This window comes from Coturnix japonica, chromosome 7 (genome assembly GCF_054131305.1).
Source record: "Coturnix japonica strain WE chromosome 7, WE-NBRP24, whole genome shotgun sequence".
NCBI classification, from domain to species: Eukaryota; Metazoa; Chordata; class Aves; order Galliformes; family Phasianidae; genus Coturnix; species Coturnix japonica.
In genome coordinates, this window is record NC_140669.1 from 22,000,640 (window position 1) to 22,026,376 (window position 25,737).

The window sequence follows — 25,737 nt, forward strand, 5'->3', positions numbered from 1 at the left end:
GTTTGGTATTTTTAAAAAACCTTTACCCAGCACCACAAGAAAAAACAAAAAACAAAAACAAAAAACATTCTTCATGAATCCTTTTACTAAGCTTTGCAATGCTACTAATACAACAGAGCTAGATTCGTGTACCAGCATTTCAAAACAACAAAACCACCACATACTAAAATAATAGCAGCCTTTCTTCAGAATTTCTGTTCAATCTGATAAAAGTAACCTTTAAAAATTGACTGCATCTTACAAATAATTCTTCATTATAAAAAAGCATGCTGGAGAAAGACATTTAATGTATTGAAAACCTTTACACAGCATTAGAGGGACTGAACATTTACTTCAGCAATGAAACAAATGTGTTCATCATCTCTGTATTACATCTTCTTTCAAGAATAAGTGTTGGCTGTATGGACAAAGCTCCTCCCCACCATCTCCAATACCACTGTATTAGCATCTATCAAAAATCACAAAATAAAAAATCAGTGCACCTTTTAAGCTCTAAATACAGACACTAAGAGACAGTGAGAGAACTCTCATCACAGTAAGCATTATGATTTCCCCATGTTATGCTTTCCCAAGAAAACTTCATACCTTGAATAGCAAATGCACAGGCCTAAATCTGTAATACTTAATTTCAGAGACAATTACAAGGAACAGCAAGGGAAAATACTCTGGACAACTACTAGCTGGAAAGAAAGGCTTTGTATTTAAAAATGTATTGCAAGAAAGCTTTTTTAAAAAAGTAAGGACACATTTAAATATTTATATGCAAATGTATGCAATTTACTTCTTTTTTTAAACTTGATGCAAGAAATTGTATTAATTGTTAATACCCACTGATTTTGTTTTGCTCCATATAAAGGTCCTTAGACAGAAGAAAGACAGCTGTTTTCTGTGCACGTGCAACAATAAACCATGCCTTAAGATACAGCCCAAATGACTGCACTCTCTGAGTACTTGTTTAAAACACATGGGAAAGAGGTCCTCCAAGCAGTTTTGGCTAAAGCCAGAGCCCCAGTTATTCTCTCATTTGCTTTGGATCAAACAGTCATCTATGAATACACAGTTACAGTTGGTGAAAAGTACAAGGGAGTATAAATATGGAGTCACAGAGAACCACAGCTTATTGTGGAACAAATAAATTAAGCCAAGGAGACTAATGGTGCCAGCTGCACACTTACCCAGGCATGGGTAAGGAAGCCCCACTTTAATAGTCTGCAAGACCTCTCAAAGCCAAAATTAACTGCTCTGAACTAACAGTTGGGAAAACAGAGTGTGGTAAACAGAAAGACATTAAAAGAGTTAGCTTATGCATCTCTAACATAGCTATACTGGTCAGGGAGTCTGTCCACTGGTGCTCCTGGGACACAAGTCCACAAGCCTTGCTAGTTAAAACAATGAATTTACTTGTGGTGCCATATACTGGCACTGCAGCTGGTGTGGATAATTACTCAAGGAACAGGGAGCTGGGAAAGCAAGGACAGCAGCTTCATCTTCACAGTAAAATGAGTTGTACTCTGTGGCAGATGAGCACAAGTTTATGAACCTCTAATTTGCCAATAACACTTTAATTCAGTTCTGATATACACCAAGGAGATTATTTTATTCACTTGTCACTTAGCCCTGGAATTAACCACAGGCAGAGTTCTGTACTGCATGTATCAGGCTGTTGCATTTCAAAAGATCCAAGATTTGAAATAACTGTGGGACTAGGACAGGTAACTAATAGGAGCAGGAAACATTCATATCAGAGCTAAAGCCTTGATGATTACTATTTACCAAATGTCATAAATAGGTTATTATGCTGTGAACTGTCTCACTCAGGAGGCTGATGTCTGTGAACAAATTGACATAAACTGAATTAAAAGGTATTTTTACAGAAAAGAGAACTGCAAGGAATTACTGATGTAGCAAGAAAAAAAAGTTACATTATGGATCCACAACAGCTACAGGTACTATCCTTTCAAATTAAGACTTTTTAAAAAGAAATTATGAAAGTTACTTTTTTCAAGTTTTATCTGGAAACAAAAAATGGGCATTTCTTAAAGCTTAGAAAGTAATCCAATACTTCTTCATTAAAAACATACAGTAGCTCTTGTACAACCTTAGGAGAGATTCATAACACTGTCCCATACCAAATCAATTTACCTGAAGAACAATTGGTAACTTCTGCATAGTTGATGCCAGGCTCAGCTAAGCCACACAATAGTTTAAATATTTTATTGAATACATAATTCTTAACCTCACAGAATTGTAAGTTCACATTTGTTCATAAATGTTATTTTTACTGCATGTATTACTTTGGGAAGACCAAAAGCACCTTAAAACTGACTGATAACTTCTCTGCCCAAGTCCATCAGCACAGCAAACTTTCCCATTTCTTTCTGTGAGCTATAGGGAATACTGGAGACGGCCTCTCCTCCCAGCCATGTGCTCTCAATCTTCCTCCCCTGCTATTCCTGCAATATCCGAATGCCCCACAGTGACTGCTTCAACTGACAGTTCCCCTAGAGGAGTGAGTGGCAAGTTCCTCATTCACAGAATATTTACCAAGACAGATCTGGGACCAAACACACAACTGTCAGAAATCTCATGCAACCACAGCCTGGTCTATTCCATACCTTAAAAGCAGCACCTCCGTGAATAACAGATTTGATGAAAATCCCAAGGTCAGCTCCAGTCTCCCGAGATTTGTTGCCTTTTAAGCTCACACCAAGTCCAGCAGAGCCAGAGTCGTTCAAAGGAATCTCAAAGGTCAGCTGTTCTGTGGTTTCTGGAGAAAGAATACTGCAGTTTGGCTCTCCTTTCTGAGGGAAAAAATAAGGATGAAAAAATGGGTGAAAACAGGGCACTAGCTGTATAACATAGGCTCATGTAAGAAATACTTCTCTTTTCTGGAAAGTAGCTTGAAGAAAACAGCATTACAACCAACGATGTATTTAGTAGACATTTGGTCACATGATGCAGCTTAAAATATGCTCTATTTAACAATAACAAGGAATATGTCTAAGGAAAAGGTAAACTAGCTTAGTTTCACATGACCTAAAACTGATATTGCAGCAGAACATAAAACATTTATTTTAAACACAGCTGCATTAAAAATTTAAGCCATAAAACTCTGTCTTTACATGCAGCTCACAAACTGTAATGACAGTTATGCTGTTAAGTTCCATTCCCCTCTGAAAATTGAATTACATCCTTAAAAAAATATTCCTTCCTTAAGCCCGTCTACAGAGAGAAGTTGGTGTAGCAAAAGTAAGGGTGGGAATCAAAAATGCAATTACTTATTCTGCACTAGCTCCCTCTGTGCATACATTTATTTCACACAGAGGTTTTTCCAGCCCTCTGGTTAAGGCTGATGTAAAGATTTTACCTGTATTAGATTACAGCTTACAAGACTGAAAAGTATCCATAACTAGGGAAGATCACAAAGAACCTTACTGTAGACTGGTATTTGTTTCAGTTGCATGCTATTGGTTGCATTTCTTGTACTGAGATTTTTATTTTTACTCATTTTTAAAGCAAGTAACAATCATGAGACTAAGGAAAAACATTCTAGTCTGAAATATTGCACTTCACAAAAATAAAACTAGAGAAAGGAGAATTACTATGACGTAAAGTGTCGAGAGAAGATGCCATCTATAAGATGCCATCTTATTACACCAAATTTTATTCCACACTTTTTTCTCCAAATAACCTTAAGACATTCAAATGGATTATTTTGTCATTTGGACATTTTCTATTATTTGTAACAGTGTCATTAAAAAAAAAAAAAAAAAAAAAGACAAATGGGAACATCCAAACAAGTTGAAAAAGATCACTGAGGCCCATTTTCAAAGGGCTTCTGTTAAGTTATTACATAGAGGCCACAAGCAAGCATCAGCTGGGCCAATCCTTCTTTCACCTAATGAGGAAGAATACTTTGCGGGCATTAAGCTGCAGTCCATACACTATCAACCCAACTGCCAACAAACACGCTAGCAGTACCTAGTTTTCTCATCAACCAAAGCAGTTTCATATATTTTTCATTTATTATAAGCAGAAACTAAAATTTTAAAGCAACAATGAATAGAAACAAAAGCCATTAAGTATACTTGCATTCACTTTGGATGCACTTTTAATGATGAGAAGCAGCCACTGGTTAGACAGAAGCTACATGACCAGAGAACGAGTACTACAAACCTCAATCCCAATACACATCACACTTAAATTCTTCCCGGAACATAGCTACATGTTATTAAGTCAATATAATTTGCCCATCTGCAAAACATAAAAATGACATAGTCCTGACACTGATAGTTGTCTTGATGCCAGTGTTCTTCTCTAGTACCTGTGCTACACTTTAGTGTTTTTACTTCCCAGAAATGAACAATTCCTTTTACAGGTCTGTTACTTTTATTCTGTATCCTGAACAAAATCTCTGAAAACCCAGCAGTTCATACTTTGCCTGAGTAGACAACACTGATGGACAATCTGGAGGTGTTCCTGCTCTTTCTTCAGAACAATCAGTGCAATGAGAGAAAAAAGAAAAAAAATAAAAAATACAGCAAGCATTTATGCATTTAATTTTCACATGGTTTTGGAAGGAAGATTTTAGCACCCTACTCATTTTCCAAAACACGTGTGCTTGTCAGAACTCTTAGGCCAGAACTACTGAAATAGCACATCCTGCCTGGATGTGGATGGATTTTCCCAAGGTCCTGGACACAATATCTCTGGCCATCCTTCAAGACAATCCATTATTCACTACTTTCCTGGTTCCCTAGGCAACGAGTTCCTATATGGTGCTGTCCTCAGCATGAAGACCACATGCAGAGCCAGAAACAGAGTGGTGTGGATATTCCTGACAGAGACTTTGGCCCCAGCAGAGACCAGAATAACTGCTCCTCTGTGAAGGACAGTGGCCCAAGCAGAGGACCCAGGTCAAAGCAGAATAGAAGCATTAGGAGGAAGGAACTGAATAGGGAAAAAATCAGTGGGGTGTACGTTGCCAAAGAACGGTGATGCTCTTCACTTGCTCTTGAAGAGAGTGCCTTTTTAACAGTGACCAAGACAGAGCTCCATTCCTCCTTAAGTTAACAGCTCATCACTTAACTGCTTCATTTGGGCAGCTGATTTCATGAGCGATAGTCTCTGTTCCTACATTATGCAAGTATGAATATTAAATGCTGGCAAGTGACTCACAGCACTGAATTCCCACTGCCTCTGTTTCACTGACGCTGCTAAAACTTTATCCCAAGACATCAATACTTCACAATAGAGCAACCTCCATCAGCTAAGTTATGGTCTGGTAAAACAAATCCTTTCCAACAGGCAAAAACTCAAATACTATTAGAAACATTTCTTACCTCAAAATCACGCTAGAATTTGAACTCACTCAAAAAGAATGAATGAAACAAACAATACAAATACGTTTCTGGACCAAGAAAAGCTTCTCACAGTTGAATGCTATAAATGACTCACTCAACAACCAAATCATTTATCAGCCATCACAATGTTCCATACCTAAGCAATTCAGGAATTACATGACAATTTATCACTGATGTTATACCCCACCTTCTGTGTTTTGTTTAACCCTAATAGGCAGCTAAGCTCCATGCAGCTGCTTACTCACTGCCCCCAAACTGGATGGAGGAAGAGAATTAGAAGGGCAAAAGTTGGAAAACTTGTAGGTAAAAACAAAGACAATTTGGAAAGTTTGTCAAAAAGCCCAGAAAAGGACAACACATCACAGCAACAAAGCCAAGAAAAAATAAAAACAAGTGATGCAAAACACAACTGCTCACCACCATCCAAACAGTGCCCAGCCTGCCCCCAAGCAACAGCAGCCCTAGAGCAAAATCCCCTGCTCCTTTTTCCTCCACTTTTTATGTATCATGGAATATCCCTTTGATCAGTTGGAGTCAGTTGTCCTGACTGTATCACATCTCAGATTCTTGTGCATCCCCAGTATGTTTGATTTTGGGGCAACACGAGAAGCAGAAAAAGACCAGACCATGCGTAAGCAGTGCTCAGCAACTACTGTTTTCATTACAAATCCAAAACACACCATAATACAAACTAATGTGAAGAAAATTAACTTTATCCCAGAAAAAAACAGCACACATGCAGCAGACAAATGTGAGTAACTCAAGCTAAATGATAAAATCTCAAATTCCAGGCTGCAAAGCAATGAAAACACAAGATGGCTTTGAGATGGACTGGCCTTTAAGATAGATACATTGCAGCCAGTGAAAGGGATTCAGAACTCTTAAGTATTAATAAAATATACTTAACAGTATTAAGGTAGAAGAGACTTAGAACCAGTTACCTGTGCTCTCTTTGCCCTTTCTTGGCAGGCCTTTCCTTCAGCTCTGCTAAATTTTAGTCCACCAGCTTTCAATGGCTTCCCCAGTTGCAAGAAGCTTTGACATGCACATGCATTTTCCTAGTCCCCTCTGCAGTCTGGTCACATGTGTTCCTTACTGCTCTAGTCTCAGCTCTTGATCCAAAGCTCCATCCCTGTTGTATCATCCAGCACTCCAGTTTCTGAGTGCTCCCATCTGCTTAAGGGTGACAAGGGTTTCCTGTCTTTCTCCAGTGTTGTTTTACCAGCCCAGAGTGCAGCAGACAAAAAAATCTAAGAGGCAATCTTCCTATTTGTTGCACAGACTCAGCCATTAAATGGACCAGACCCAGCAATCTAACAGGTACCATTCCTCACAAAGAAAATCAGGACAGGGGTATTCTTTGCCTGCTTAGATAACTGCATGAAACTTCAGTAAAACTGATTTTGATATTTACTGAGTAAAAAAGACAGAAAAGCTCAGAAGAATTTAAATGAAGGTGAGCGAATAGAAAAAGAACATTAAGTTTGCTAGATTTAAGAGTAGAAAACCTAATAATATGTACTAAGTAACATTCAGCAATGCAGATGGAAAACCTTCATCTAAGAGTCTCGGGATACATTTGATTAACTGATGTTCTGCCAACAATTGTATTTAATTCTTAGAAGCGCATCTCTACCTCAGGTCTCTGATCTCTTAATTAAAAGGCTATAATAAGGGATTCTTAGAACATCCTAAAATTTTACTGGTATGTAATTAAGTGTCACCAACCAATTCCCAATCTTCAAAGATAAAATACATTTTTAGTTTTCTCTTATTCCCACAGCACACAAACTGTTCAGTCACCAGTACAAACAGAACTGTAACTTCTGAAAAATAACCGTGCCCTGTAGTTTTTCCTCTGTGGTTAGTCCATGGTTATATCCATTCAATACCGTGTCAATCCTCCAACTGCCATGGGACATCACTTTCAATTAGTCCTTTCATTTAATCTTACCATGCTTGCTCTCATTGACCACTGCACTTTTTATCTGTGGATTTATGGTAATCTAATGCATATCTCTCACTGGAAAGGTTGCCTTATTTATCCAATTGTTCTTTTGCCAAAAGAGAAGCTTACAAAAAAAAAAAAAAAAAAATTAGCTCCCACTTAAGCCAGGAAGGAAATAGCATTTGTTTAACACAACAAGAGACCTTTCAGTACCTGCCTGATGCCCTTGACCAACACGCTATTATGGTCTCCCAGTATGCTGGCTGCCCCTTGCCTGGCTGCTCATTTCTGATAAGAGATGCCAACTCCCTGGAGTGCCATTCAGAGCCCAGAGCAAAAGGCAAGAGACCCAGGAGGGTTATTTTCAAAGGCTTATGAAGGAAATAAGACATTTACATGCTTTGCAATTATTTTCTGGAAAAAAAAAAAAAAAAAAAAAAAAACCCTGCAAAAGCTACAGAGCAGTATTTAAATCGTGGCAACACATAACAATTATTGGCAGAAAAGCATGAAAAGAAGATACTCACACTATTCTCTATGTCCTTTCCAAGAGCTTAGGGACAATTAAGAAACTGACTCAATATAAAATCTACACTGTATTTATCACAACCTAATAAATTCTAGTAAACTGGAGTCATTCTTGCATGCATCCATCTTTTAACAGATATCAGCACCTTTAAAATCTTTCCATTGCATTAAAAATGAAATGGTCACTAACAGCACACCCTGCTAAAACAAAACAAACAGAACAGTGAAAAATTCTATCTAGGTGAGAATATTTTAAAAATCTTTTTTTTTATTATTTTATAATTATTACTATTATTAAAGTATAATAGTACTTATAATCTTATGCATTAACAATAGAACACATGTTATGGCTATATTATACCCTATGTCACATTAATATATTTTTATAAAAACAATATTTCAATATTAAAAAAACAAAACAAAACTGAATTACTTGAGCTGTTTATTCCCTTTGGTATGTTGGAGGCCCTCGCCAGAAGCCAGAAGAAATTAAAAGGAAGGGATAATTCTTGTCAAGCCTTCTGTTCATTGTGCCAGGAAAGAAGGGCAAATTCCTTTTGCTGTACAACCTTCTAAAAGTGTCATCTCTTACTGACTTGTACTGGGAGCACAGTAACTGCCTGACTATGCCTCATTTTACAGCATCCACCCCTTCAAGATACAGTGAACTAGTAAACATGTTTTGAGACACACAACCAATGAAAGCTGAAAACCTTTGAAGGACTCCATGACACAGTCTTTTCACTCTGAAGACACATTCACATAGACACAATCTGCATCAATTTCTCAGCTATTACAAAATAAATAGTGTCCAATACCCTCACAATAAAACACTTCCAAAAAAAAATCTTGAAAAAAAACCCAGAACTTTAACTGCCCTATTTAATAGTAATTCAAAGTGGAAGGTACCATGGATGTTCAAAATTTCCTTCTCTTCATTATGCACAACAGTTCAAGGACTGAGTCTACTGTGTCAGTACAATCCAGAATACATATATGGTCCTACTTTTCTCAAGATTCTCTTACTTTGCAGAGGACACAATAGCGAGTTGGTGCTCTTTGGAATCATTTTGTGATTGAAATTATTTGGCCATTTCTGGTTTATCAGCATTAGAATCACTGGTTTGACCCAAAACAGGTGCAGAAATGCTTAAGTCTATGCTTAAATCCCATTTATTATTTCCTGCACATAAAAAGGCAAGAAACAATTAAAAGGAAGTAATAGAAAATGAGCTCTGAATATTAAAAACAAAAAAGACAACATTCCAAGCAAACAAGTTCTCCTTCAGGCACACGAGTTCAAGGTGGTGGAAGGAATTAATTAGTGGAACACTGAAACATAAAAGTTAATCGCACAGTGAGCAGAAAAACACGCTTAATTGAACTTAATTCCTTCCATCCTATACAGTGTATGTGTAAAAGACTCAAAGATCAACAACCACATTACATGAATAGGTCTTCTCTCAGCTTTTGTTTTACAAGTGCTGGTTAGTTCCTTTTCTTCCCACTCTTCAAAGATCAGGGATTATGCCAAGAAACCATAGAAGTTGTGATTACAAAAACTGGTAAGCTGAAGCTCTCAGAACAAATTAAGTGCATGTAAAAACATACACTATGTGCACGTCTAAAGAACAAATGCACACAAATATTCTCAGAGCTATACTAATTGTGGCAAGTACAACACAAGGGCATTTCTCTGCCCATGTGCAGAATGTGCACGGGGCCTGGAGGCTCATAAAAAGAAAAAAAGCATCACATAGGATCTGTAAAAAAGGGTCTCCAAGAACTGCAGAGGGCAATGGCATGGAATAGGTTACACCAGAGCTGCTGTCATTCAGCAGCTTTGCTTGTTTTACCAATATGTGGTGGATAAAGGAATGGAAAGAAGCGATCTTGGTATCATTATTAGAGGAAATGTTACTTTCAGATCACACATTTCCTACAGAAAAACAAGATGCAACAAATACACATGATCAAAACACTGTTCTTTCAAAACACAAAACAATAGCCACAGTCTGCTGTGTATTCCATTTACTATGATGAGAGCTGGAAATTCCAAACCAGTTGAGACAGTTTCTCTCTGTAATATTAACCATCCTCTAGAAAACAGATCACTGTCAAACAGCTTAAAATCCAAATGCACCTTACAGAATGTGCTAATCACTGGCCACTCTGCTATAATTAAGTGAAGCAAGAGCTTCCCCTGAGTTTTGGAATCAGCTCCCTGCTCAGCTGCTACGTTGTCAACAGCTGGCATGAATTACAGGGAACATTTGGCTAACTGGCTAATAAGGAGAACAGCCTGTAGTTGGTCCAAATTCTATTCCACCGATCTGCTTCAATCAAAAAAAAATCTCATTACATCCTCCAGTTTTTATGTTGTTGTGTTTTTGGTCCTTTTTTAAAGCAGTAACAATGCAACAAAAACTGGGTTTTCTATCTTATTCCCTCATTACGTGCAAACAATGTAACTGTACAACTCATGTTGCATGACCCAGCTAGCTGAAGCAACAATTCTCTATAATTTAATAATGTTGTTTGCAACATTCATTCATTCTCACTCACATCACATCTCTCTCCACTGGTGTGGTAGAGGTTTGTTACTCTGCTTTTCTGTTTGCTAGCACAGATGACTGGAAAAAAGTCCCAATCTCTGTTCCCACGTAGCTTATGGCAGAGCAAGTATTTGTGAGACCATGCTTTCTCCAAACAATAAATTTGCTATGATGTAAGGACAAATTATATTACTATAGATCCACACAACCAAATGCCACCCTTCATTACTCTTACATTATATGCTTTGTGCCCATGCAGCCATCAAATTCTTTCCAGGAAACAATGTAGGAACCAAGTTCAACTGCAGCAACATGCTCGAAAGCAGTTCTGTGTATGGGTTCTAATGGGTCCAAGCTCCAGAGGCATCCTTGCTGTGGAGGAGCGAGCAGATTTACTAGATGGTCTTCTCCTGTTCCTTAAAATCAGTAACAGGGAATCTAAAGAGAATAGTTCTTCATATTACATTCAAGTCCCTAGAGAACTGCTCAAATCAAGAACAAGTCTGATATAAAGCAATTACCTTACTATTGTCAGGCATTAACAGAATTCCCATGTATTTAGGTAAACTCTGCAAGCATGTTATGTAGTCTGAGCATGCTGTTATAAGTGTCCTTGAAAAAGTATTGGATTATCCATTGCCTCTCCTTCCAAAAACAAACATTTGAAGTGCTGGATTTTTTCTCCTCTTTGATTAAAACAGCACTGTAACTTCCAAGCTAGGAGAGGATTAGTCTAATGAAATATCACAGCTAAAGCCAAAAACAAAGAAGCTGATTTTTATTTCCAAATTTTTGCTAAGACTATTCTCAGTTGTCTCATGAACCCTAACAAGAATCATGTTAGTAACAACATCCAGTAGTTCAGTGCTATGTTAACAAACACTTCCATCATGAGATACCTAACAGATGTTGCTGAAAGGCTTTATAATTCAGAAGGGTTTGTTCCATAAAATTATCAAATGTGTTTCAGTATCTCACATTTGTATTACGTTGTATTTGATTGGGATGAAAAGAAACACACAACTGTAGTAGAACTCATGTATCATCACTATTACTGTGAGGGCCATCACTTGTGCATCATTCTTCACAAAGAAAGCAATCTAAGCAAAGGTCAAGCCAGCAGGATAAATGTGGCTACTTTCTACATTTCAATCATTCCATTCAAAAGTAAGCCACCCTTTGAAAGGCAGTTAATCCTTGCTTTAGGGGCCAGACTTTCATACAAGGCAATGGAGAAGGTAAAATTTATAAACAGCTTTTAGATTCTTCCAGCCTACTACGTCCGCATACTGTTACAGTGATTTCCAAGAGAATTTAGACTACAACACTATAGAAGAATAACATGCAATGCTGAGAGGAGAAAAAAAACACACACTTTAGAAAAAGTAAAATTTCCAAGTGATATGTTTTGTAACTTAAAACCACTAAAAAAAGCCAACAAAACTTGATGAGTCACCTTCTCAAAAACCAGTCTCAAATTTAGAAGAGAGGGTAAAGGAAAAGAAATCTTAAACATAGCAGCTAATTTAGGACTCGAGTCTCAGAAATGTCCCTATGGTTTACGAAGACACTGACACCACAGCACAGGGCTTTCTAAGAACTTCACAACGACCAACTGTTTTGGGAACCACTGACAAGGAGCATCCAGCTGACCCGGGACAGGGCTGAATATACTCTGCCATTATTCTCCTTAAAAATTACTCATTCAGAAGAGAAAAGGAAACCAAAAACAGTTTTCTTAAAACACTTCACATCTGCTCTATTACAGGAAACGGTGGGCACCAGGAACACGAGAGAGAAGGCTCACATGACAGAATCTGAACTCCTCTCTAGCTTCACCTCCTACCAGAGGCAGCAGACAACTTTATTTCAACAAGGTCCATCGGATAACAAGGAAACAAAAGAAAAACTATCAGCAACTGTTTGTGAGAAAGCATACTGGATAATCTGTGTAGAAGATTCTGCTAACAATGAAAAGGAAGATGCCTCCTTCTCCCTTTTTGCTTAAGAAAAGAATCAAGGTGGGTTTGTGTTCTTTTGAGATAAAAAGAGACAAAAGCAGGAAATGCTCTCCTTCCTTTATCCCAGTAACTTCTTAATGAAAGGTCAAGTATAGCCATCAATCATGATAAGGAAGAGGGACCAGAGAGATGACCTTCTTTGAGGGGAAACAAGTACCTATCAGATAGCACTTACACACTGATATAGTCCTACTATGACCATACAAGATGAAAGAGAATGGTTTAATGCCCACGTTAAAAAGAAAAGTGACAATTAAGCACTACAGATAAGCTCTGGGATGTCCGATTTTCTTCCATTATATCAGACAGATGCAGTCAAGCAAAAGCTCACTTCCAAAATTTGTCAGGAATACAACTGAATGCTACCCCTCACTGCTTCTGTAGTTTGGCAGCCCCACTTAGAAGATTCATCACCTGGGGTCAGCCACCATCACTAGCTAGTTATTGATAAACTGCAGGACTCATTGTGTGCACTCTAAACAGCTTTAAAATCTGTTGGTTTTCTGAAAGAGAACAATCTGCTTTCAGTCATGCTTGACCTCACTGTTACAAAATTCATTTACCATTTTCCACTGTGAATGATGCTTATGATGTAATTTCTGGGAAGAAAGTAAATTGTATGGAATTCTATCTGAAGTAGGTAACATCAAATATAAGTAGCTCTCCAAAGCAAGACTTACTGACTTATCCCTTCCCTGTCTTTCTCAGCCAATATCAGTCTTAAAACTTGTTATTGTGGTTTCCTTTCAATATTGCTCTTGAGGAAAAAATAAGTTTACCAGCTCTCGAGGTAGAAAGGCCTCCTCCTGACGAGCCACGATCAGGCAGACAGTTTCCCCTTGCTTTGTGCTCCTCAGCATAGCTACAAGCTCTTCCTGCGTCCTGCCAGTAATGTCCCGTCCATTCACCTGCCAGACACAAAAGAAGTTGCCACAGCTGAATGTATTTCTTTTTATCGTTTTCCCCTCATCTAACACAGGTGCCATTTGCTGACTGAGAGCAAATAATTAGCAATACCTCTAACTCTGTCTCCCCTGACCCTGCAGAAGTTACTTAACCTTTTTTTTTTTTTTTCCCTCCCTCATTTTTACCATCTGTTAAAGCAGGTCTGCAGGGGGTTTGTGAGGCTTAATTAGTTTCTAAAGCACTTTGAAGATGAAAAGTATAAAAACAAGACCTAAGTATTATTAAAACTATTTACCTTAAGACCTTTTTGAGGTTACTAAGTAGAAATAACCCATTAGATAATGAAATTCTAAGTCACAATCTATCTGAAAATTTTAAAAAGACCAATTTGAGCAAAATTGCCTTAAAATGAGCACTGAACCACCATTAATCAGATTTTTGGGCATGTCTGAAGAGGCAATAGATGTGGTTTTTTCCTAAGCTGATGTGTTTACCTGCTTGAAGAATCTATGAATTAGATCTCCTTTGTTCTACTGTTCCTTGGACCCCTGCACACATCGACTTTTTCTAAACTGTAGTGTAAAAAAAACTTGTTGACAGGACAAAAGCCATGATACATTTTATCAAGGTTGAGAATTTCAATTCCATGCATCAGGTAGTACGTACAGGAAACACAGCATGTCTGTTAAAGCCAGAGAATCATGGAATTCATAGAATCATAGAAAACCAGAGATCAAGATTCTTCATTGCAAATAAAATAAATGTTTATCCCTACCTCCAGGATCCTGTCGCCTGACTGTAAACGACCATCTTTTACTGCTGCACCTTTTGGTAAAATATTCTTCACAAAAATAGGACCAGGACCATGTACTGAAGAGTCCCTGGTAACCACAGTGAAACCAAGTCCTTCAGGACCTAGGAGATCAGGCAAAGAATTCCCAGCATAAGTTATTATAACCAAACAATGATCATTAAAATAAGTAATCAATGTCAGTAACCTATCACAGACAGTCGTTTGGCTTAGCTCTTAAAAAAGGAAAAGTAATTTAAAAAACTCTAAATATGAACTTATTTTCTGCACAGTCTGGAGAAGAATGGTATTCACGTCAGAACAAACATTCTTAAATCCTCTGGCAGCAACTACAGATGGAAATGCTTTTGGATAACCCACAATAAACTCAAGACGAACCAGAATGCAAATTTTAAAGAGCATACCTTCTCTCTATGTGGTTTTGTTATCACCCTACATGTTAACATCAACAGTCATTCCAATGAATCAGAGCAATCAGAATTGCTTACTTATAAGCATTAATATAATTTGGCAGGCCTTACTGAAAGTTAGTGAGAAACAGAAAATGTCACATGATTAGCAAGCAAATGCTGCTCACTGTATGCTTTTAAGAAAAGACAAGTGCTTTAAAGCTGCCGCTGGTGAAGGCATTCTGTACTTGGAAATAAAAAACCTCAAGTGTTAAAAGATAACTGTTTTAATAAATAATTATGGTGTAAAATCTATATTAAGAATTACTGATTAAAGGTCAATGAAATCATCCAAAGATAGCAGGGTCCATAAAGACCCTTCTTTCATTGAGCACATTTGCTACCTATGTAGACTGGTTTTCAGATACATCAGTATCTCATTCCTACCGTTTCTAAAAATACAAATTATAATTCCAAAATAAAAAACATTGCATCTAAAATGGTAAAAATTCTGAAGTAGGGTTCATTAACATAAAGCTAAAAGGTTCTGAGAGAAATATGAGTTATTTAAGTTAAAAAATAACAAAAATTAAGAAATGACAGCTTGATTACATTCATTATGTGTTAAAAGAATAAAGTTACCGTTTTTAAAAAGGTCACTTCTAGCATCAAATTTAACTCAGACAAATCAGAGACAGAAATTAAACAGAAAATGTAAATGCTAATTGGGATCTGCTTAAGCACACTTTACTGGATTGCATAAACCTGCTGTTCCACGCAAAGACAGACATCTGCACGGAGTAGCAATTAAGAATATACACATGAAAAGCGGGATACTAACAACAAGAAAAATACAGATGAAAAGATACAGTCTGCAGAAAACAGAAAGAAGAAAGACAAAGTTCATGGTCATCATGAAACAGAGAAGAGCATTCTGTAAATGTACTTTACAAATATCCTAACTACTGCTCTGTTAGCATATATGAATAAAAAATAATGAACATCAGTAGCAGAATGCTCAAACTCCTATACTGAGAAAAAGCCAAACTACTTCACATCACATGATGCTAATCAAATACCTTCCACATAACCAAGTAGCTGAAATGGTTTAAGATCAGTGAGTTGAGATAATGCTTACAAAAAATGCTTTACAGAAAGCTGACCGTTGAGAATATTACTATTAACTTTTTTCTACCTTTTGGAAGTTTTGGAACTATTAAACCAAACATAACACACTTGTACATTTTCACGTCACTAGTTCAGTTAAAAGCTGAAGTATCAACGCTACAGGGAAAAAAAAAATCTCCAAAGACTTACCTTTTTTCAGGTCTATCTTTATTTTTTTTGCATTTTTTTTATTGCCAAAGCCCATAAGAGGAGACAATGAGGGTGAAGATGATTTTCTACCCAGACGTGGGAGGTTGGGGCTCTTAGCTTGCAGTGTTGCCTGTACACCAGCATCCAAGCTGCCTGATCCAGAAAGATTAATTGTTTTCAGAGTAGGCTTTGGATGAATAGGAGGTGGAACCTTTGTTTTTGGAACTTCTTCATCGTTATGCAGAAAACAAAGGGGAGCAATAGCAGACTTCTCATATTGTTCTCGATTATAAGGAGGAAGAACTTCCAGGATGACACTCTGAAATTTCATTGCCTGACGGAAGATGTCCTGAGCCCTTTAAAAGAAAGACATGAAAATTCACATAACAAACCAGAAAATGTGGGCAACGTTTGAAATTGTTTACAGAGAAAAAGACAAAAATGCACCTTAAATGTGGGTAAATAACATTACCTTCACATCTGCATGATCTCTTTTCTAAAAAGTAAGCATGAAATAAGATTTCTATACCATAATATTTCCTTAAATTTCAAGTAGGAATATCACATCTGTCAGGATTCCTATGGTGCTATGAAAACACATCAGAGTAAAAACTAATACAATTCACCATACAGAATATAAGGCAGTGATGTACTGATAGCAGAAACACATCGAAGTTTTGATGCTTAAAGGCCCACAGCCACAAAGGTTACTTACAACCAGTTGCTTTGGTGGATACATCTGTCCTAATGAAGCTCAAGACTTCGGTTATTCTACTAGAGCCTAGTAGAAACATGAAGACTGCTAAAGGGACTCTCATTTGTGCATTTCTACACAAATGAGTAAGTAGATTCTACTCACACCTTTCAAGCAGTAACTCCTTGTAAACATGGATACTTGGACTTAATCAATGTCTTCATAGATGTGCATTAATAAAGAACCAGAAACTGTGTTAAGAGTATTTCACAAAACTGCTCCTCTTGATCTGATGTATAGTAACAATACGGTGTTTGGACTACTCATTTATTGCAAGGCAATTAAGACACAGCTTGGCCAGAACAACTGCTCATACACAGCCTTCCCTGGATTTTGAACAACCCATAGATTCCACCGATCAAGACATTCTCTGAACCTTGAATTCCAAAGGAACAAAGGAGACTTCTTTCTATGCTTTCCTTTCCCATTTTCTAAGGGTTTAACTGAAAGTCTTTCCACACTGCAGAAGACAACTCAAATGCAAATATAAATAGTAGCTGAAGCATATTCTGGGAAAGAAAGAGCCTGTTTTGAGGGGACTTCATTTTTGGCAACATGAAGACACAAGTCATAGTGAAATCTTTAAGAAAACAATTGATAGAAAAATAGATAAAATAGATAGAAAAGCCTTGGCTACATTGAATGTACATGCAACAGTTGTCAAAATAATTGTATTCACTGGCAGGAGACAATGTCAGAAGAGAAACATCAAGCACAGAGAAAAAAAAGGTAGCAATAAGAGTGTAGTGGAAAGGTATTCTTCCAGCTTCACTCTTGAGCATTAGATTACAGCAAAACTGTAACTGCATTACCCCAGTGTGTCTGCAGGGATTACAGGTTTCCAAGGACAGACTTATCCTGATCTTAAAAATTACTGCATGCTCACAACATAAGGATGTGAAGTCTTTAACTGGGTTTCTCCCATTCCTCATCTTCACACTTGTAAGTATCTGTTTGGCCACATGTTAGAAAGTAATTTAATAACTCAGTTTCAGTGGATGAATATTTTACATATATGAAAGAGAAAATGTAATATGTCCTACAAACAAAGAAATAGTGGAAATAACACAAGCCATCCTTTGGGAAAGACTAAATATGGTCTTCAGGGGCAAAATAACTAGCTGCACTTCAAAGAGAAAGAATAATGGAGTGATACATTTACATTTCTGGAGACCCCAAACACACACTTTAAAGAAATAAGGGAGTCAATTAGAAGAGGTGCTAGAAGCTCTGCAACACAACAATGCAATTAAATAGATTAAAAGCAAATGAAAAAGCAGACCAGTAGTTCTAATACACAAAAAATATTAACATGGGAATATAGAAAGCAGGTTGTTGCTATTACAGCTGTAGAAGAAGCAATCATCAGGAGCAATACTATAAAGCCACTGCTGAAAATGGAAGGAGACAGTACACAACAAACTGTTGAGGGTTAAAACAGCTTTTACAAAGATTATAAAGAACTGACAAATTAAAAGTAGCAAACAGATTTTCCTCTCAAAGGAGAATTTTATGAGTCTTTCTAGGTCAGTAGTCATCAAGACAATACTACTTCATGTTCATTGGAATTGCAGCAACTTGGACTTCTGTCAGGTCAGTACAATTATGTCATGCAGGATGAAAATCAAAAGGCATATTCATGGGATTAACTTCAGCCTGGAAAGGTTCTTTTCTCTAGTCATTCTCAGCAGTCAAAGAACAGAGGATGCAAGAAGGCTGTTCTGGAAGGAGTACAATAGGCCATGACAAGTCCAGATCTCAAATGAACATGCTGCAGATGCAGTCCTCACTGCTCACATTTTTTTCTCTGATCTAAGACTACTTATAATTAAAACATATGGCTCCTCAGGAGGGTGACTGATTGGACTTTTAGTTACTTCTGCTCTCCTGATGACTAAGATTATCTGAGACAACTGGTTTCTCTGTTCATGTAAATAAGCCCTCCAACTCTCATGACCTTTCACAAAGTTAGATACAGTGAGTTATCTGCATTTCTCATTTTGAAGAGGAACCCAACAGAGAACTGGAAATTTTGCTGCAGTACTTCCAAGCGTTCCAAAATAGAGGAACCTTACGGAAAAACAGTTTTCAGATTTGCATACATCTTTTATGCTTTGAAAGTCTTTGGAAAACTAGTTAAATTCTGAAGAGAATACAAAGGAGACAAGTATGTAAACAAATACGCGGTTTTGAAATGGGAGATTTTGTTCAGTCTGCCTCGTGTATGAAGTATACATCTTCACTACAAAACTGCACAGGTGAAGCAATCATTTTCACATTTAAATTTTGAGAATCATAGTAACTTATGCAGGAATTCTCCATCCTAGCTGTAAGAGAATAGCAAGTACAGTATTACATCAGGATGTTTTTACCACCAGTCATTCAGAAAGCAGTTATCTGGGAAACTTGTCAGGAGGAAAAAAGCAAAGCCACAGAAATATGTTAATACCTACTACCAACTATGCTAGTTTTATCAAAGCCTAAATACTACAAAGTATTTTGTAAATACTTATCCCTAGAAACAAAATTACGTATTTGATTTTAGTCTAGATACCTTAAATGTTTGTCTTGCTGTTCAAAAAATTAAGCCTCAGCTCCTTTGAGATCTCCATAGGTTATATCATAAACAAACATTCAGCTGTCTAAACATATGGATTAGAAGATAAAAAACAAATTACTATTTAATTGCTACAGCAAATATCTGAAATTTGAGAGGCTATTCTTTCTTGCAAGTGTCACTAATTCATAGCCAATCAAAGCAACTGTTACTTAAAGTAATTTGAGGTGATTAGTAAATGTCAACAGATTTTCAATATAAGTCATAAAAGGTGAGACTTGACCATAAACCCCAACTAATCAGCTTGACAGTACCAGTATTTCTACAAACCTAAATACTGAAAAAGATACAGCAGCAGAAAAATCTCGTCTCCTTTGCAAAAGACCATTGAAAAATATTCTGCAGTGTTGATTTATTCTGAAGTTCTTGTGAGGAACAAATTACAAAGAGAATACACTAAAATAATAGAAGAATTGGAAAGTGAAGATAATCAAAAAGAAAAACAACCAACCTTGAAGTCATTTAAATTAAGTAAGCAGAACAGGTTTGCTAAGGCTACAAGAAAATTCTTGTCCTCAATTTCTGCCCTTGTTTGAGGTTTCAGAAATAAAGTCACAAAGTTTCTGCCAAACAGCAATTTTACAGTCATTTTATCCAAAATAAATATTTATCAATTTGAACGAATCATTTCAAAAAACTCAGCAACGTATAAAATCCCAGTTAGCTAAAAATGCCAGTAAAACAGCACTCACTGTGCAAATGTTTTATCTATAAGGTCCACATTGTTGATCTTCACAATGCATTCATTTTCATGGAAAAGCCCATCACGTCTCGATCGACTGTTTTCTTCAATACCACGAATAAAAAGACCCAGCATCCTAAATGGAGGGGGAAAAAACAAACAAACAAATACATATCCTTATTCTGATGGTGTTATCTTATAGCAATCAAATATACATATTAATCTTCACCTGAGATACGACTTGAGATAGAGAAAACTGTAATGAACTGCTAAACCTGAAGAAAAGATTTTCCATTCTTGCTTTGATTAACAGGGACTCTAAGGCACACCAATAAAAGCTGATGGACATTAATGCTATCCTACATGCTAGAAATGCAAAAAGCATTAAATCCTGTAAGCCATACTTGGATATATGGAAGAAAACACTGCAATTTCTACATCTAGATAAAAAGTTATTTGTACCTCATGCAACACAAATCTCTGTCACCAAGATTAAATAGCTCCAAAAAAAAAAAAAAAAAAAAAAAGCTCAAACAGTTTAAAATGTGTTGTTCTAACTGGACTAATGCAAACTAAACTGGCAGTAGGGTAAAAGGAAAAAAAGTTTCTGTGTTTGGAAAGCCTCCAGAACTTTCCAGTTCCCAAAGTAAAACTACTTATGTATTTTACAGATCAATACCTATGTTTGTTTTTTTGTTCATTTGTTTTTTTTTTTACTAAGTTCCTCACAAATTGGAAACTGAAGAGTACCACAGATGTGTAAAGAAGCATAGCTGGAACAAGACTGTGGCAGGGCTATCTTCCAGCAGGGATGAGCTATTCTTGATCCACCTGGAGCATCTCTATTGTAAACACAATTCAGTGTAGATGTATCAAATGATACCAGAATGATGTCCCAGTAACCCAGCAGCTGCATGTTCACCAAGATCTTTCATCAACCAGTTTTATCCACTAGGTATTACCCTACCATATCAGATGGTCTGTAGAGGGCATTTTGTACTGGTAATATTCCATGAAGTATTGATGTGCAATTTCCAACTTTGCCAGCGCTCACAAAACAGAAGTCTTGTATTTTTTTCTCAGATTCATGACTGTCTTATATTCAGTTTCATTCAAAAGATTCACAGCGAGCTATTTGAAATGACATAATATTCATTGTGCATCTGATGTTAGATCTAGGAAGATTTTTAAATTGATATTTATGACTGAAGAAACATACTTTAAATGTAAACTTGGTTCCAACTGAACAGAATGTTTTGAAACATCTCACAGAAATGAAAGACCAAACACATCAAGGTTCTTTTGTAACCTGTGTTATACTCTTCAACAAAGGATTCAAAGGGCAAATGGTGGAGAAGGGCCATAGCCCTACCAATGACAAACATCCAACCAGCTGCAATCAAAAAACTAAATGCCAACAAATAACTTAACACAACTGTGTTAAGATAGAAACCAAAAGAAGCAGGGAAATTAAGACATTACAAATTACAAAAGACATTACAAATTACAAAAGACATTACAAATTAAGTCAGTTGCTATGATCTTCACTAATCCTATCGTGCCTTGATGCTGCATCTGTGTAACACTACAGACTTTCCCACTTGTCTGAAACCTACTGTGTGCACTATGAAAGAGTGGCTTGAGTTACATATGCTAAAAGCAACCTAAAATCTTTACTCCATTACCTATTTCATACAGTCTCAATTAGAGTATTGTTTTAATGCACTATTAAATTTTAATTTCCTTTTTAAACAATATTTAAGTGCAGAAGAAAGGAGAAAAATATTTCCACTGGTCTACTAATTCCTATATAAGAGTTCATAAATTAATACGATGTTTTAACTACACATAGAAAAACTTTGCTCTGCAGCATACTAAGTCTAAAGTCAGCATTACCTTATTAGTAGTTAACTGTTTACAACTGAAATACCAGACCAAGTTAGTCATGGTTGACATGTCCCATAAATTGCACCTCGTCATTAACAGAAATAAAAGATGCTCTTCTGTACTTTCTCATCTTTCATGAGTTAAAATTTGTACACTAGTCTCATGCCTGATTAAATAAAAGGGGTAAGTGATTCCAGTAACCCAGCACTCTCACAAAGTTGTCAGTATGGTTCTGCCAAGGGTCGTTACAATTTCAAGACAACTGTCTAAACAAGTAGGTCATCTGTCTAAAGAAAAGAAAAACAACTCTTGTTCTGAGAGATCCCCAAAAACATCTGTAAATAAAGACAAAATAACTCAATTTTTCATCATCCAAAACACCAAGAATTCAGTATAATTCACTGTAGTGCACTTGAAATAGTTACTGATTTTAACAGCAAGTAATTTTATCACATTTTCTACCTAAGAATCTTGAAATAGAATGTATATAATACAACATTCAAGGTATGTCTAAACCAAAGAACTACTGTTTGCATTTCATAATGGGTTACAAATACCAGCGCCTTGCTCAAGACCTCAAAGCCAGGCATGCAGCTCTGACCTCCAGTCCCCACGGCAAAGCAACAGTGACAACATTTTTCCATCAGCAGGTGGTCGTTTACTTTCCCCTTTGCAAAACAAATATTTTGAATGAATTTGGACTCACTGACAACCTGGAGTAGTGCTGAGAAAGCATTTACAGGCACAAACTTTTACAAGACAATTTAATCCTTCACATTCTCTATCCTACATGAAAGTTGACAACTAAAGAAACATTTAAGGATTAGAAATTTTTTACTTTAGTAATAATTGGCTTTGTGTTACAAGCAAGTCACATTACTATAAAATGGTGTCATTTATGGCCCTGGCAATTTCCCATCTCCTGTTCAGGACTGCCAGTGTCAAATTAACTCCATGGCTAAGCCTCTCTTTCATCCCAGAATTAGTTTGGTTTATTTATTTATTTATGACATTCCAGTTACATAGCTTGGAAAACAGTTATAATAAAAATACTGACACAGTCTAAAGTACAGAACATCAGTATAAGCATGCTGCTATAATAGGCTTTTGTAATCTCAAGAGAATATGTTAAATCATTTATAATTAAAATAATTGTATTGTGACAAAGAAAAGTTCACAGTTATAGCATGCATGCTATAAATGCTATACAACCAAAACTGAAAGGTGATTTAGAAAAAAAAAAAAAAAAAAGCAGGAAATTTTATTTATTTCTGGATTTTCTTGTCTGGTAAGTCATTAAGGAAGGGCCTATGCAGAGAACTCTTCTTGAATCAAAATTCTTAAATAAAATAGAAAAAAAAAAAAGTAAATAGAAAATAAAGCCAATTTTGACATGTTAGATTTTTTTTCTACAGCCTAGCTTATCATCCTTAGAGGAAAACCAGAGGCAACTGAAAGCAAAAATACGAACAAGTGATGTGGAACTATATCACATATAATGGACTAGTAAGCATTTCAGTAACGGGAGACTGGGTCAATAGACTCAACCATCAATTTTTATTTTTAGCCATTTGTTCTTCTTTGTGGTTATACAGTAGGTAGTTATACTGTACATTATACAGTATATACAGGTCATACAGTAGGTAGTTTAAGAGAACTGCAACTGAAAGTCTTGTCATTAATACATTTCTTGAGCAACACAGACAGTATCTTACCTTCCACTCAAAGATGAAAAAAAGGGCACAACGTGTATTCCCAAGGGTCCACCTTCCCCAGAAATCTCCACCGTTTTGGTCATTTCACTAAAAAAAAAAAAGCACAAAGAAACACATCTCATCTGCTACTTCACAGAATGTTCTATCTTAAAAAGCATATTCTGCTCTAAATCAAATGATTTGATCAAATAGGTGAAAGTATAGAAACAATATTAGGCTCAGAACTTACTAGTTCCGAGAAAATCAGATGACATTCAAAACAGCTAACAGTTTCTTTAGTTTAGGAACTGGTACTCTGATAGGAAATGATATCAATATTAGAACTCTTCTTAAGTGAATCCCTAATAAATTAACTAGAATTTGTAAGAACAAGATTTGAAGTCTGAATAATCTTCATTCCATTTAAAACTAGAGGTTTTTCTACACGTATAGAGAAAAGCAACTTTTTAAACTTATGTTTCTTTTGAACCTCTTCAGTCGATTTCTCCACGTGGACACATAAACAGGAAAATCACTCTTTAAAGACATCAAACAGATAAGCTAGTTAATTGAATTATGTAGTATTTAGCTTTCTGCCCTCCACTGCATACAGTGGTGCTGACATACCAAGAAAAAAAAACCCTCAAACTGTAATCAGAAATGCAACTCAGCTCATCTTTTTTTCAGGAAGTTTCCTACTTCAAGCACCATTATCAATAACCTCTGTATTATCTCTGACAATATAATTTTTTTTTTTTTTTAGCTGTTCATGGCTCAGTGCTGTTTCTTTTCCTATTAAGTATTATATCCTGCTGGCCTTGCAGTGACCTTAGTTCTATTCTGGGTGATCATGATTTGAAAAGCAAGGTACTTGAATTGGCTAGAACATCAAAAAAAGATCAGAAAGGGGCAAGTCCTACATTCCAGTATGGAATTCCTACCTTCTGTGTTAGTCTACTTTTTCTGAAACACTACCCTCCCCCTGAATCATACTGAACTCCACCAACATACAGAATTAGGGGAGAGCTACCGGGTATTTTCCTTCACATTAGGAATACTCTTATCCTTTCTCGCTATAAAAAGCTCTGTTTACTCCTGCATGCAAATTCTATCGTTTTCGCTGTTCTGTAAACACAAACCAAATGTACACTTCACACACTGTGCTGAGTTCAAGTCAGTCCAATGCAAGCACAGTCTGCTGCTGAGGGAAAGGCTTCCAACATTTCTGCAAACATGACAGATCTACAGAGCATACATTTGTCAGTGGAGAAAGATCACTGAGTCCTTCCTCCTCCCAACCCCATGTCAATGTTTTCCTGGGGGGGGAGAACACTTCCAGCAGAGATCAGCTTACAGATACTCCTGACCCACAGCCTTTGGATTCAAGGCAGGAATGGGCAGAAATGCACAATTACAAGGGTGCTCTGTCCTACCACATTGAAATTGACCGCCTAGCCAAACCAGGTGAGGTTCTACATAAAAACATCCAGTACAAGGTATATCTCTCAAGAAGGACAATAACTGCAAGCAGTCTTACCCAAATTCTGCCACTGCTTTCTCATAACACAATATTTTTATTTTAAAAGCCTTTTTCCAGTTTTATGGTGTCTAATCACAAGCAACTTGCCCTTGGTACCATAATTCTTTTCTTGCATGGCTAAATGCAGAATGAGAAAATAAGCTTATACAGTTTTGAAGGTATTTTTGCAATTTTGTCTCCCAAGGAGGCCGACTGGAATGAATTTGTACTCCATAAAAATGAAATGTACACATCCTGAACAACAATCCACCACTGATCCCAAGATAAGAGGCTTTCACATTACTGTAACACAGGCATTATCACCACACATTGCTACCTGCTGAATTTTTCTTTCCCGTACTCCCTCCTCTGCTTGAAAGAAGCATGGAATTACTGACAAAATCTTCCAATTAGGTTCTTTTTTGGTTTGGTTTCTAGTTTTTATTTTCTAGTTCAGAAAAGCTAGAGTCTACTCAGGATGCTTCCCAAAACCACACACATAGGAAGTTAACTATTCTTCCTGTTTAGCCTTCTACTTCCACCAATTCTCTTAACAGACAAATATATATATACAATTAAAATGCTACCTGTATTATCTTTCAGATTTGTACAGAATCACAACATACAAGCAACAAGTCCACTAGGCCTAGAAAATCATCAACAGTAGTGAAAGTGTTTTCATTTGTACTGGGAAGGCTTTAAATAAATTATGTCTGTCCCCAGATAACCCTATGTTGTCAAGGACT

General features: G+C 36.6%; 1 protein-coding gene across 3 annotated transcripts in view; it reads right to left on the reverse strand.

Moving 5' to 3' along the window:
* Positions 1–25,737, reverse strand: part of PARD3B (par-3 family cell polarity regulator beta) — a 359,537-nt gene that overhangs the window by 187,336 nt on the left and 146,464 nt on the right. For all 3 annotated transcript variants that reach the window (XM_015868265.2, XM_085553339.1, XM_085553340.1), the window contains exons 6-11: positions 23,494–23,580; positions 19,902–20,027; positions 15,839–16,194; positions 14,097–14,236; positions 13,195–13,323; positions 2,616–2,801 (exon numbers count right to left, since the gene is read on the reverse strand). In XM_015868265.2, coding sequence (XP_015723751.2) covers positions 2,616–2,801; positions 13,195–13,323; positions 14,097–14,236; positions 15,839–16,194; positions 19,902–20,027; positions 23,494–23,580 — 1,024 coding nt within the window. The remainder of the gene's footprint in view (positions 1–2,615; positions 2,802–13,194; positions 13,324–14,096; positions 14,237–15,838; positions 16,195–19,901; positions 20,028–23,493; positions 23,581–25,737) is intronic.